Here is a 14732-nt window from a genome sequence, read left to right on the forward strand (position 1 = left end):
TGCGATTTAATTAATTAATTCACAGTTTATTATTTCACTACATAATTGTGTGCATTTTTATTTAATTTTGATATTTTATCTCCCCAAATTCTTAAAGGGGTCAGTTATGTTATGATTTGCTGCTACTCCTTTATTTGTTCCTTCAAATCATGCACACGATAATTTTGAAAAAAAAAAAAATATTTTTTGTTCTTTCATAATTTTTATATCAGTTTTTCACTCTTAAGCGGCTCATCAGGCAAATTTGGTTTTTCCATAATTTTTAAAATGTTTTTCTTGAGAGACAGATCCTCACACAAATGTCTGTATTTCGCCTCCAAAATGCATCAAACTCGACTTAAATATTCCTTATTACCTTCATACATTCTTTGGCAGCATGCATCGTTATCAATAGGATTTCCAATGGCATTTTATTGGCTGTTTTCCAGTTAAAAATTTGCTTACTATCATTTATAATATTCTAAATCGTCATAGAATAAGTATTGTGTAAATATTTTTCATAAAAATATTTATTACATATGTTTTTGTAGTCAACTCCCCTTAAATTTATTAGCGAAAAATTTCGCACAAAATTTCATCTCATCTGTAATTCAGAATACCTAATTTTTCGCCAAAGCGGATTTTTTCGCTTTCGAACTTCATTCAGAATAAGGCGAAAGCGAGAATGCGAAAAAATTCACTGGAAAATGTTGTTCAGAATAAGGCGAAGGGAAAGAGCGAGTAAATTCACATGGAATTGACATCTAGAATAAGGCTGATTATGAACGGATCAATTGCTGTGGAGCACATCAATACGGAAGAGCAATTGGCAGATATTTTCACAAAATCCACTGATGCTACGAAATATGTGAATATGCGGTTAAAGCTCGGATTAGTTGATTGAGAGGGGGTGTTGAAATACTTGTTTCAATCAACTTAGTTTTGGAATTATTATTTTATATATGAAAGAAAACTAGGTTTCTTATGTTCTAGAAAAATATATAATTGTCAGTCTTGGAAAAAATTTCTTTGAATACATTAAAACTTTTTCTTATCGATTCTATAATATTTGGTGTGTGTTTCATTTTGATATTACAAGATGTTTTGTAAACAAAATTGTTCTCATGCAAATTGATTTCTTTCCATTTTGTTTGTTATCCATTTTTTTCAAAAAAAAAAAATGTTTTTTGTTTGTGCTAAGTTATTTGTTGTTTAATCAGCTGTGTCGATACAATCTTTTTACTGGATGTTTTTCGTTTACTTTGCAATTTTCTCTCTTGATGTTTTTACTCAAAAACAAATGCATAAATTTTCTTAAACAATTCCGATCGGATGGTTCGTTACATCAGGTACGTTCGTAAGTCCATTCGTTTACTTTCCCAGTAACATATACTAAGTAAGAATTTGCAGAGAGTAAAAGAAGAATTTTTGGTTTCAAGAGAGAAAATTGCAAAAAAAAAGTAAATGAACGACATCCAGTAAAAACACAACTGTCAAATCTGCTCTCTCAATTCACTCTCTTTTACTGGACTTTTCGGTAAACGAACAACATTTTGCAATGTCATATTTTTTATTATAATTATTCTAATATATTGTTTTGAGTAGTTGACGTATATATATATATATGCAAATTTTAAATTATTTTTATGCTTTATTATTTAAGTTTATGCTAGGTGTAAGAGGAGCTTAAATAATTGTTGTATTGTGTAACTATCAATGGTCATTTAGGCTTTGTTTCAAAAAAGCGAAATAAATCAAATTAAATTATTGAGAAAACGAACGAACCTCGTATCGAACTTTATTATCGAATAAAAACTCATTCAGTATCGACTGTCATAATTTGCCAATTGGTTATCTCAAACCAAAATATACAGTCAAACAGTTTGCAAAAGTCGATCAAGTGTCCACTATAGTCCTTCAACAATCTCGCCCTAAATGATAGAAATTTTGATCAAAAGGTATGGTCCTAAGGTCCATACCATTATTTCTTTGAATATCAAAATAACACTTTTGTCTATAGGTGTATTTATTTTATAATACTTAAGAGCATTTCATGCTTTTAAAAAGCGCCCGATTTGTGTCATTACTTTACTGGGGGTTCCTTTTAAGTAAATAATTTCAATTTATTATTAATCTTCGATATTCTTTATTAGTAGCATAAATACATTAATAAAACAAAACATTGTATTATTCTATATACGATATGATTGCTATTTTCTACATTTTGTGTGTAAATTGTGTGCGTAAATGAAGCGCCCTACACACACACATTATACTATCCGTTTTGTTGAACCGCTTTCTTAAAAACCATTCTTAAAGAAACAAAAATTTACAAATGTAATTTGTGGTGTATGGGGTCGTAAGGCACCAAGTTATGACATGGATATATATTTTTGTTTTTAAGTTACAACTCACATATATAATATCTTATACAAATACATCTATACTTTCTCTGATATTTGCACTAAATCTATATCTGATATAATTGCTATTTCTACCATTTGTGTATAAAATTTGTGCATAAAAAAGTGGCCCGTACACCCGACTATCCATTGTTGTTTTCAAAACTTTATTTTTAAAGAAACAAACTTTTACTATTTCAAAGGCTGTCCTGCATTCCTTCTGGTGTATGGGGTCATAAGGCACCAAGTTAAGTCATGGTTATTTCATTACATTTAGTTAGATTCGATTGGTGTTTTTTTTACAACTCACACCAACAACCAATACCAACCATTGCAATTACTGCATCGAGTTCTAGCACCAACATTATTGGAATTTAATGACAAATAATATTCTTTCAGGTATTTTAATATTTCCTGGCGTTTTGTAAAAATTTGTTCGTAGGTAAAATGCTGTAATCTGGTTAGTATATACTTAAGAATACGATATAAAACCGACTCTGTAGATATGGAAAACTGTAAGACATAAACAATTTGATCCAATATATTTTCCATGAAATATTGTGTTAGGTCCAGGACAAAAAGGATTACTTTCTCCGGAAGTTTTGAAGCCATGGTTTCGATGACATCTTGAAATTTTTCACCATCGGCAATTTTTGTTAGAAACTTTACACCAAATCGAAAAAGCTCAATTATAGCGCCGTTTGGTAACTTCACACCTAAATCCTGAAGTATTTCCACTGTTCTACGAGAAGAACCACCATTGTCATTTAAAGTATCTTCCAAATTGAGTGCGGTATTTTGACCGGAACCGGAATTAAGGAAAAGCCGTGCAGCAGTTGCTTGGTTCGTCGCAACGTTATTATCCAAATGTCCTGCTGGTATTGGTTGTGACACTTGTTCCAATATATTAACATTTTGTCTTAGAACTGCTGTTTCAACTGGCATTTCATTATTTAACACAACTCCTTCGCCGGATTTCCCAAATGCCGGACGTACTTTCGCTTCGTTTAGTCGCTTATTCACTTTGAATAGATCATTCAGGTATTGACGATCTGGTATTTTATTAATATTTCGTATTATATCAATTTTTCCTTGGGTATCACCGCGAATGCGTATTGTTTCTTTGGACATTTTATCAAAAATACGCCTAGAAGGAGAAAATTTTTGTGTTTTGTGTTTTTTAATTATTATTTGAAATTGGCCGGCCTTATGTAGTGTAGGCATATTTGCATATATATACATTTCCACTGTGTGTACTTGATTAACCCGATGTTGAGTTAGCTCGATGGCTAACTTTTTTTATTACTCACCTCTGACGATTACTTAAAGCTTCACGGTAACTTTTAATTGAATTTGTGCGTGCCTCATTTGCAATTTGTGATGCCAACTGGAAGTTATAGACTGAATGGGTAAACAACACCAAGGAAGCCGACAATTGTAATACATCCAATGTCGAAATTGTATCATCATCTTTGTATTTCTGTTAAGAATTAATACATACATGTAAGTTTAAATGTGTACAACTTTTTATATGCAGCCAAAATCATCTTACAAATATTATATCCAAAACACCATTTGCGATGCCAGTTCCCGAAACAAGTATGGTTGATATATTAATGCCGTTAACAATGACTTCAATTCCCTACAAAATATATGGGGACAACATTCGATGGAAATAGAGAAATAATTTTAAAAATTGAATAATAATCTACAACTTACCGCCGTGGCTTTTCCTGCAGCAGCCATATGATTTAAAAATCGTGTAGCACCAGCAGCTGCCATACCAAGAAGACCACCAGCAATACCCAAATAACTGGCCCTTGCTTGACTATCTTTAATGCTTATGGATTGCTCGTGTTTGCGACGATCATTCAAATTCAATGCTGATGTTACTGTTGAAAAGGCACCGACACCCAAACCGACTATTCCGGCTGCGGCCATTACCGGAGCGGCAACGGGTAAAGTAAGTGCTGCAGCTATTGGCACACAGGCAGCACCCACACCCAATACAGCGGTACTAGTTTGTGCTGCACTCATAACTTTTGCTCCCGGTCTAGCGTTCGGTGTGGAATAAACATCCAAAATAACATTGCCATTTGTATAGAAATTATAAACACCACGGCGTGGCGATATCATTGTACCGGCCGGCAATACATTGTCATCCACAAACGACTGCCAATTTTGATAAACACGACCTGTTTCATCGACATACACCATACAACATGTACTGCTATTATTATTGTCTGAAATTATAAAAAAAATGAAGATGAAAATATTGCAGATCAAGGCCCGGTCGCGGATTGTTTTAAAAATTTTTACGGAAGTATGGACTTCCGCAATAAAGCTACATATATTTACACATATATGGTTGTAATCAGAAGCTAAATATGGCAAAATTTTCAAACCAATCCGCGACGGAACCCTAAATTTGAACAGTGAATAGCCACCAACCCACCAATAATGTTTTTGCTTACCAACACATTTTCTACAACGAAAAACCGGATGACATGAATATTTTGTAGAATTTGGTGCAGCAGCGAAATCTTCCTCATCTGTTACCATGACATAAAAAATGTAGGTCACGGAATTTCCATTTGTATATTTTCCTAAAAATTATATTTTAATCGATTTTTTTGTTTACTAAATAATTTTTTATTTTAATAATTGTATATATATATATAGCATTTCCACATTAAATGAAACCTTTTACAAATTAAATGAACCCTTTTCCAAATTAAATGAAACCTTTTCCAAATTAAATGAAACCTTTTCCAAATTAAATGAAACCTTTTCCAAATTAAATGAAACCTTTTCCAATTGAAATGAAACCTTTTACAAATAGAATGAACCCTTTCCAATTGAAATGAAACCTTTTACAAATAGAATGAAACTTTTTCCAAATTAAATGAAACCTTTATTCTTATCTAAGGAAATATAATATTTGTAGTAATTTTAAACAAATCTATACTAATAAAAGAGTAAAGTGATTGACTGACTGACTGATTTAACGATTCATCAACGCCCAGACGAAACGGCTGAAGCTAGAATCTTGAAATTTTGGTTGAGGGTCACTCTTGGTCCAAATGTGACAGATAAGGCTGGGTTTTTGGAAATTCGTACTAGAACGGTACGAAAAGTACTAAAACGTACTAAATGTGATGCCATTTGTATTTGTCGAACCGTTGGAGCTCGAACTCTGAAATTTGGTTTGGTGGTCGTTGATGGGGTGTAGGATAGATGTACCAAAGGATTTTTGGAAATTCGAACTAAACCTATCCGAAAAGTACAAAAATTTACTAAATTTGGTACAATTCTGTAGCATGTGGACGGATAGCGTTAAAAACTTGAAATTTGGAGTGTGAATTAAGGTACAGAAGTAGAGTCCATTTAAGGAGATGGTTTTGAAAGCGTGTACTCATGTGAACGAAAAGTACTATATGGTACTATATTTGGTACAAATTTAATTTGGAGATACAAATCGGGCTGGAATACTTGAATTTTAAATTAAAATTACCGACGGAGTTTAGTATTGGGATATGGACGTAGTTTTGGAAATTTGTTACTTATGAGTACGAAAAGTACTAAATCGTACTATAATTGGTACAATTTGGATTTGGGTGAACCGATAGAGCAGGAACAATGAAATTAGGAGTCAGGATCACTGCAGTGGTGTAGGATTGGGGTCAGGATTCAGTTTAAGAAAATAATACTTATGGGTACTAAATGGTACTAAATTTGGTACAATTTGAATTTTAGGTGAACAAATAGAGCTAGAATCATGAAATTTGGAGTCAGGATCACTGTTGAGGTGTAAGATTAATATATGTAGGAAGTTTTAGAAATCTGTACTAATGTGTACCAAATTTGGTACAATTTGAATTGTGAGTGAACCGATAGAGCTGGAATCCTGAAACTTGGATGAAACAATGAATAATGTAATTTGGAGTCAGGATCACTGTAGGGGTGTGGGATTGGGGTCAGGATTCAGTTTAAGAAAATAATACTTATGGGTACTAAATTTGGTACAATTTGAATTATAGGTGAACCAATAGTGATAGCATCATGAAATTTGGAGTCGGGATCACGGTTGAGGTGTAAGATTGAGATATGTAGGAAGTTTTAGAAATGTGTACTAATATGTACTAAATTTGGTACAATTTGAATTGTGGGTGAACCGTTAGAGTTGGAATCCTGAAACTTGGATTTGGGATCACTGTGGAGGTGTAGGATTGGGGTATGTAGGAGGGTATGGAAATTGGTACTACTATGTACTAAATTTAGTACGATTTGATTTTTGGGAGAACCGAAAGCGTTTTGATTTATGAACAATGTGGAAGTGTAGGATTTGGAAATTGGTACTACTATGTACTAAATTTAGTACAATTTGAATTGTGGGTGAACCGATAGAGTTGGAATCCTAAAACTTGAATTTAGTATCAGTGTCGGGGTGTAGGATTGGGGTATAGAGGAAGTTTTGGAAATTGGTACTACTGTGTATTAAATTTGGTACAATTTGAATTGTGGGTGAACCGAAAGAGTTGGAATACTGAAATTTTGATTTCGGATCTCTGTGGAGGGTAGGTTTAGGGTATGTAGAATGTTTTGGAAATTCATACTACTGTGTACTAAATTTGGTACAATTAGAATTGTGAGTGAACTGATAGTTTGAATCCTGAAAAATGGTTTTAGGATCACAGTGGGGGTGTTGGTTTGGGTTAAGTTGGAAGTTTTTGAACTTCGTACTACCGTGTACTAAATTTGGTACAATTTGTATTGTGGGTGAACCGATAAACCAATAGAGTTGGAATCCTAAAACTTGAATTTAGTATCAGTGTGGTGGTGTAGGATTGGGGTATATAGAAAGTTTTGGAATTGACACTGCTGTGTACATAATTTGTTATAATTTGAATTGTGGGTGGACCGATATAATTGGAATCCTGTGGTCGTGTAGGTTTGGAGTAATTAAGAGGTTTTGAAAATTCATACTACTGTGTACTAAATTTGGTACAATTTGAATAGTGGGTGAACCGATACAGTAGGAATCCTGAAATTTTGATTAAGGATCACTGTGGAGGTGTAAAATTGGGGTATGTAGGAAGTTTTGGAAATTCAAACTACTGTGTACTAAATTTGGTACAATTTGAATTGTGGGTGAACCTATGGAGTTGGAATCCTGAAACTTGGATTTAGAATCACTGTCGGGGTGTAGGTTTTGTTTAAGTAGAAAGTTTTGGAAATTCTACTACTAAATTCGGTACAATTTTAATTGTGGTGAATTAATAGAGTTGGAACCCTGAAATTTGAATTTGGAATCATTGTGAGGGTATAGAATCGGGTTTTGCAGGAAGTTCAGTTAGATGGAAATAATGTGTGCAAATGGAAACTTTGGTAAAATTTGGATTTGGGTGAACCTTTAGAGCTCGAATCATAAAATTTGGTACTAAATAGTACTCAAATTTAATTTATGGTCGATATTAATGTGTGGATTGTTTTTTCTGACATATGGAGTTTTCTCTGAAAATAAAATAATATATTAATACATTTTGAAATATTTCCTACATTCGCTAACGAAGTTGCGGGCATATGCTAGTATTTTAATAAATAAATATTTAAGAACAGGAATTGAATACCCGGTCCTAAATGCGAAATACATATTTGACTTAATAAATTGTTGATGATAAGGTAACTGCTTATCTTAATGAAGGGGTTCCCGACTTGCAGCTTGTGGGATTTTCAAAACCATGTCCATAACGTAGTTAGAACAATCTTGCCGAGTAAGCTTTTGAATACATCGCTCGATTACATCAACAATGTTATGTTCCATTGAAACGTCACACAGCTCAGCTCTTGGACATAATTTTATTTTTGAAAATGCATTTTCGATTGGAGAATAAGGCGGTAAGAATTTAAGGTTGCATCTTTTGGATTCGATCAAATTTTTTATGTCATGTCGCTTGTGTATTTGAACATTGAAGGAAAATAAGCGTGGAGGAAATAGAACTAAGTTGTTGACACCACAAGTCTGATCGAGTTCTATATAGACAGTCAACCTGGAATTACCCTCAAAGCCATAAAAACTAAACTGTTGAGAGAAAATGATATAAATATTTCCACAAGCTGCATAGAAAATGGATTACGGAAATTAAAAATTTCGTTGAAGATGACCTCTATTAAAATAGAACGAATGAATGACTCCAGAACATTAGGCTTGAGACAAAAATATGCTCAAGACTTTACAAAATGGATACCCCAACAAGAAGAAAAATTAATATTCATTGATGAGTGTGGATTTAATCTTCACATACGAAGAACCCAAGCCCGTTCAAGACAAGGAACAAGAGCACACATTGTGTTGCTTACGGTCAGAGGTCGTAATGTCACTATAATTGCAGCAATAAACAACGCGGGAGTTGTACATCACACAATCGTTTCTAATTCCAGTGTCAATGCAGACAGATTTAAATTATTTATAGAATTTTTTTTTTTTTTTTTTTTTTTTTTGAGAAAATCAATCCAGAGTTGGAAAATAACGCTCCAATACACAAGCGACATGACATAAAAATTTGATCGAATCCAAAAGATGCAACCTTAAATTCTTACCGCCTTATTCTCCAATGCTAAATCCAATCGAAAATGCATTTTCAAAAATAAAATTATGTTCAAGAGCTGAGCTGTGTGACATTTCAATGGAACATAACATTGTTGATGTTATCGAGCGAAGTATTCAAAAGCTTACTCGGCAAGATTGTTCTAACTACGTTATGGACATGGTTTTGAAAATCCCACAAGCTGCAAGTCGGGAACCACTTCATTAAGATAAGCAGTTACCTTATCATCAACAATTTATTAAGTCAAATATTTATTTCGCATTTAGGACCGGGTATTCAATTCCTGTTCTTAAATATTTATTTATTAAAATGTCAAGAAATACCCCAGTTTGTATTACTATTTATTTAGTTTTATGTAGTAAAGATATTAAATGAAATCACACCGAATTAAAGAATATTTATGTTAATCACATAGCCATACAACTAAATTTGTTAATATTCTTTGATTTAATTTTCAAATACTGGTTTAAAATTAGTGCAAATATTATATTTCCTTAGATAAGAATAAAGGTTTCATTTAATTTGGAAAAAGTTTCATTCATTTCAATTGGAAAAGGTTTCATTCTATTTGTAAAAGGTTTCATTTCAAGTGGAAAAGGTTTCATTTAATTTGGAAAAGGTTTCATTTAATTTGGAAAAGGTTTCATTTAATTTGGAAAAGGGTTCATTTAATTTGTAAAAGGTTTCATTTAATGTGGAAATGCTATATATATATATATATATATATATATATCTGTAATACATACTTTGAGCCCATAGACTTTCAAAGATGCTTTCACGCATTTTATCGATGCTATTCTGGCCGGTTTCTTGATCTGGTATTAGTTGTTTGATTTTGGATTTCATAATTGCGCTATCCTTCTTGCTCAATCTGTAAAATTGATAATAGATACAATAATGAATAATATGAAATTTACACAAATGTTTTAAATACACCGAATTCTGTTTTTACACGATATAATGGTTCCCGAGAAATTCGTGTAAAAAAAAATCATGTAAAAAAAGATACTGGCCAAGTACAAAAATAATAGATTGGTTCTAGACCTCAAAAAATAAGTTAAAATTAGACTAAATAATATAAAAAAATATTGTAGTTATTTTAAGAATTTATTTTCGTTTTAATTTATTAAATAAACTAAATTATAATAACATAAATTAAAATTTAGATTTCATAAAAAAATAATACCAGAAATTCATTGCCAAAAAACTTAAAAAGCATAAAGTACAACCATAAGAATAAGAATTTAAACATTAAACAATTTTATTTATTGTCACTGTCTGATAATAAACGTAAACGTTTGCGAAAGACTACAATATCACTGCCATCACTGGAATGATTTTGTTGATCATTATCATTTCTAGCCGACTGTGTTGGGACATCTGTAGATTTTTGAACGAAATCAGTTATCTTAGATTGAGTTTTATTTCGCGTTAACCCATTATAAACTTCCCTGTAAGATGCCATTAATGATTTCAGTTCACGTTGAAATTTGGCAGCTCGTTCCTCGTCATGATCATGTTGTTCAAAATGACTACCTAATTTTGTAGCGAGATCAAGACCTTCTTTAATTAGAGATGCTTTCAAAATTTGAAACTAACCTGTTATTGGTCTACCAAAATTATATGAGCTTCTACTTTATTTTACTTAGCACTTGTCATGGCATAATAATAAAGGTAACTGCAAGTGTTGTTGTACAACAAACGATACAACAACCACATGGAAATTTGTTTTTGTAAGTTATACTAGTGTCAACATCATTTGACAGAAAAATGTAAACAAACAAATAAATTTTATTTATTTTGAAAATAAAATATTTTCGAATCCTCAAAATAAAATTTGAAAAACATGAATGAAAATCTATCAAATTTATATTTCTACAGCTTCCACATCTTCCCCATAATTGAGCCATTGCCACTTATTTGTGTAGCACATATGAAAATGCAGAGAATTGCGAGTTATTCAATGAAGAATGAATTGCTTCCTCAAACTTTCCCAGCAGGCAGATTGAGTAAATTCAATACGGGAGCACATTTAATAAAAAACAATTTCAAATTGTATGCGTTCCCAAATTTCCTGTTGGGTGGTTTTTAAAAACATAATTTGTCAAATTCATATTGACACTAGTATTACGTTGGAATCAAATCAGCTGGGACTTGCTGTTACCTTTTATAATTGTACCATGAGCACTTGTTAAAAATCAGCAAAAACTAACGATCTTTCAATTATAATTGTCAAATAGGAACTAAATTGTGTGTACAATACATTATGTACATTTTTACTTTTTCAATAATTCGGGGAACCCCGCATTTCCCCTAAAACAGAAATTACGCATACATAGACATAACTCAGAACACACACCAGAATTATATAATATGTTGCCATATCAGAAATTCATGCCATGCAGGGTTGTTACTCTAATTAAGGCAGGGATGTTTGAGCAAAAGCATTCCAGAATTTTCTTCAATAAATAAATAGTTCATGTAAAAAAAGTAATTTTGTTTTTTTTTCGTATTCGTGTTATTTCAAATTATGTCGTGTAAAAATAGAAATATTTTTTCGTATTTACTCGTGTTATTTTGAAATTCGTGTAAAAACAGAATTAGGTGTATAAAATACAAAAAGTAAAAAACGTTAAATTCGGGGCGTTGGTGTATTATTTACATTAAATCGACGAAAAGATATATGTATGTGAGCTATAGTAAATCTAAACCAATTTTCACGATACTTTGCACACATCATTCTGGACTGAATTAAGTCTATATACTATACTGTGCCTAACTTCGTGGAAGTCGAAAGAGATATAGGTACTTTGGTGATCCATAACCCTAAAATCGGAAGAAAATATATATGGGAAATATATCTAAATCTGAACCGATTTTCACGAAACTTAACCCACATCATTCTAGACTCAATTAAGTGAACTGTGTCAAATTTCGTGCACATCGAAAGATATATAAGGAATTTGGTCCATCATTTACATTAAATCGAACGAAAATATAATATTGCCAATTTTTTAACATATCTGAAGCGGAGGTTCGCTTCTTTATAACTCGGGAACTACTTAAGTACATATATAAAAAAAGATAATAATTTTGGGTTAATTGATCTGTCGTTTCAAACTTTTCATGATATTGACCTCCAAACTTTATTTGGGTGGAAGCTGTGTCTACTTTAATGCAAAAAAATGTGTAAAAACAGGTTGAGGCGAACCAGTTTTTTTATGTACTCTATATAAGCCACTCATTTCACGGTCTTCGTGTCAAAGTAAAACTAGAAGGCTGCAAAATGGGGTCTACGTCTCTTATGTATTATTTTTTAAATTTTATCAGCATCAACCTTTAAATAATGCTGACATTTTAAAGCTCGATTTTGAGTGTTTTTTTAATTTTACATCTAGCTTTGATACGCAAACAGCAATTTCTAAAAATCTATTATACGATATTTGTGTATGTAGTATGCACACCTTTAGAGTAATACTATCCAAAGGTGAAATTTTTGTGCGATCAAATTTCAAAAAAAAAAAAACCTATTTTTAGATCTGTCAATTGAATGATATGGGTACTCGCGATCAGTAAGGTTTTTTACGCTTCGGACGATATAAAACATTCTTCGTGAAAATCTATCTACTAGAACGGCGGGAACTGGTTTTCCAAAATCACGAAATTTGGCAAAAATATGTTTTTGAAAATATCGCGGGTTTATGTCCATTTTTTGTGGATCATATAATGACCTGATCAATAAATGACCTGATACGGTCGAAAACAGAACTTTAAAAACTTCAGTCGAAACAGAGATATACCCAATTTATCTCAAAAATAGTGTGAGCTGGGTCATCCATGGTTCTTAATGGACCGCATTGAAATAGGATAAAGATCGATGTATTTTTTTAGGTTGCAAACCGAAATCGTATGCGCGTTAATGGCATATGGAGTTTTCGAAAATGTATATTTCGTAATATAGATTTATTTTAAGATTTATTCTTTATTATAGAACCCCAGGATTTATTGGAAGGGTCTTGCTATAATACTTATACAGAAGAAGTGATTATTTTTATATATGCCAATTTTCCGGTGAAATTCGGATAAAATAGAAAATTAACCCCAACATTTTTTCTGAATTTTTTTTTTTTTGTATAAAATTAAAAAAATAAATATGACATTATTTCTTCGAAACAAAAACAAATAATTTTCCTCAATATATTGTTTAGTTGTCGCTGTAATTTTTTTATATTTTTATGTTAATTTTTAGGTGGATGTATGTCATGAATATAATGAAAATAATGAAGTAATCTCCTATATTTTTATAATTTTTCTCATATTTCATATTCTTATTTTACAAAGGAAGATATATATCAACGTTTTTGGTCAATATAATAAACGGCGTAATTTAAAGCTCGATAACTTTTGCACGCATCAACCAAAAATTTGATTGCGAACGGTTACGGAGTCAATGACCTATACTTTGTTTACAATTTAACATGCACAGACAGACAGGTCATGCATAAATCGACTTAAAAAGTGATTCTATGCATATTCTCAAAAGGAACCATGTGTCTATTTTGCTTCCTTTTGCCTGTTACAAACATATGCACAAAGACATAATACCCTGTACCACAGTGTGGCGTATTTGAAAACACACGTGTTAGTTAAGCGAACGCTTAACAACCGCCATTTTGTAAAAATCTATTTTTAAGCCCGTGGGCGTATAATACTCATTTAAACTTTTTAAGGTCACGTCTTTCTTGTGAGCCGTCCGAGGACGAACTGTTCCGTACACTTTTTGAGCCACTACATGCAACGTCATCGTGAACACAGTAATTACGCATTTGTTTAAATATTAATAGACTACTTACTGATCCCAAATGATGTCATTGCCATAGCCACAGTTTTCCGCCAATTCTTGTTGTATTTCACGTATCGTTTTTTTGGGTTTTGACGGTTTTGACAATTTAGCCAATGCTTCTTTTAACTGTTCCACCGATAGGGAATCTATTTTTACCATATCGACTAACACAACGGTATACCCATCTATGACACTTAGAAGTAGAGCTTCACACAACGAACGATCAATGGGATATTTAATGTCTATTTGCTTTTCCCTTAACATTTTCACCAATTGTTTTTCGGTCAAATTGCATATCTTTATTTGCTGAACGTCGGGATATTCATCGCTGCCGATTATCTCCCGCAACTCCTCTTGCAATTTCTTCTTTTCCTTGGACATTTTTTTTTTTTTTTTGCGACTGACCGTTGAGAATAGTTTGCGAAAACTGGCAAACACAGACGAAGTCAGCAGTGTTTTATAACCGCACACAAATACGGGGAATTAAGGGGGTTTTTGGAATTGAATTGGGGAATATCCCTCATTTATGTGGTCTTTGGATGTTTTTTTGCTGGGATATGTAAGTCGACTTTTGGTATTGAATGGTGGAAGTCAAAGTCAGCTGCTTCGATAACTTACGATAACATGTAAATTACAGGGTGACACACAAACACTATTTATAGTTATCTGGCGTTCACAAACATATTTTTGAGGTAGACAATAGCAAAGATATAAACCATATTAACCAATACATTTATATATTTGTCAGTAGTCTAGTGACCCTGTAGGGAAATGAACTAGTTTTAAACTAACTTTTTTATCGATTATATTTCTTTGGACCAACTGACTATTTTTATATGGGGATGAGCGGGGCAGTAGACAGTTATTTTTCAACTAGTTAAAAACTAGTTATTTTTGACC

General features: G+C 32.2%; 1 protein-coding gene across 1 annotated transcript; it reads right to left on the reverse strand.

Annotated features, from left to right (window-relative positions):
* Window positions 1-726: 726 nt before the first annotated feature.
* On the reverse strand, window positions 727-13916 carry LOC133327332 (uncharacterized). Its single transcript, XM_061535895.1, has 8 exons — window positions 13843-13916; window positions 9736-9860; window positions 4856-4987; window positions 4101-4624; window positions 3934-4023; window positions 3692-3861; window positions 2801-3528; window positions 727-836 (listed from the first exon to the last, which is right to left on the reverse strand). The coding sequence occupies exons 2-8, from the start codon at window positions 9833-9835 to the stop codon at window positions 727-729; spliced, it is 1854 nt and encodes a 617-aa protein (XP_061391879.1). The 5' UTR covers window positions 9836-9860; window positions 13843-13916.
* Window positions 13917-14732: the final 816 nt, after the last annotated feature.

The sequence above is a fragment of the Musca vetustissima genome, unplaced genomic scaffold (genome assembly GCF_032173495.1).
Source record: "Musca vetustissima isolate MV318-11 ecotype Yass unplaced genomic scaffold, APGP_CSIRO_Mvet_v1 utg244405, whole genome shotgun sequence".
Lineage (NCBI taxonomy): Eukaryota > Metazoa > Arthropoda > Insecta > Diptera > Muscidae > Musca > Musca vetustissima.

Excerpts from the sequence above, each read along its gene's own strand:
- LOC133327332 (XM_061535895.1), bottom strand. The coding sequence starts at position 9,835 with ATGAAATCCAAAATCAAACAACTAATACCAGATCAAGAAACCGGCCAG. Across the intron at positions 4,988-9,735 it reads TGAAAGTCTATGGGCTCAAA|GAAAATATACAAATGGAAAT; the intron begins GTATGTATTACA and ends TATAATTTTTAG. Across the intron at positions 4,024-4,100 it reads CTGCAGGAAAAGCCACGGCG|GGAATTGAAGTCATTGTTAA; the intron begins GTAAGTTGTAGA and ends TATATTTTGTAG.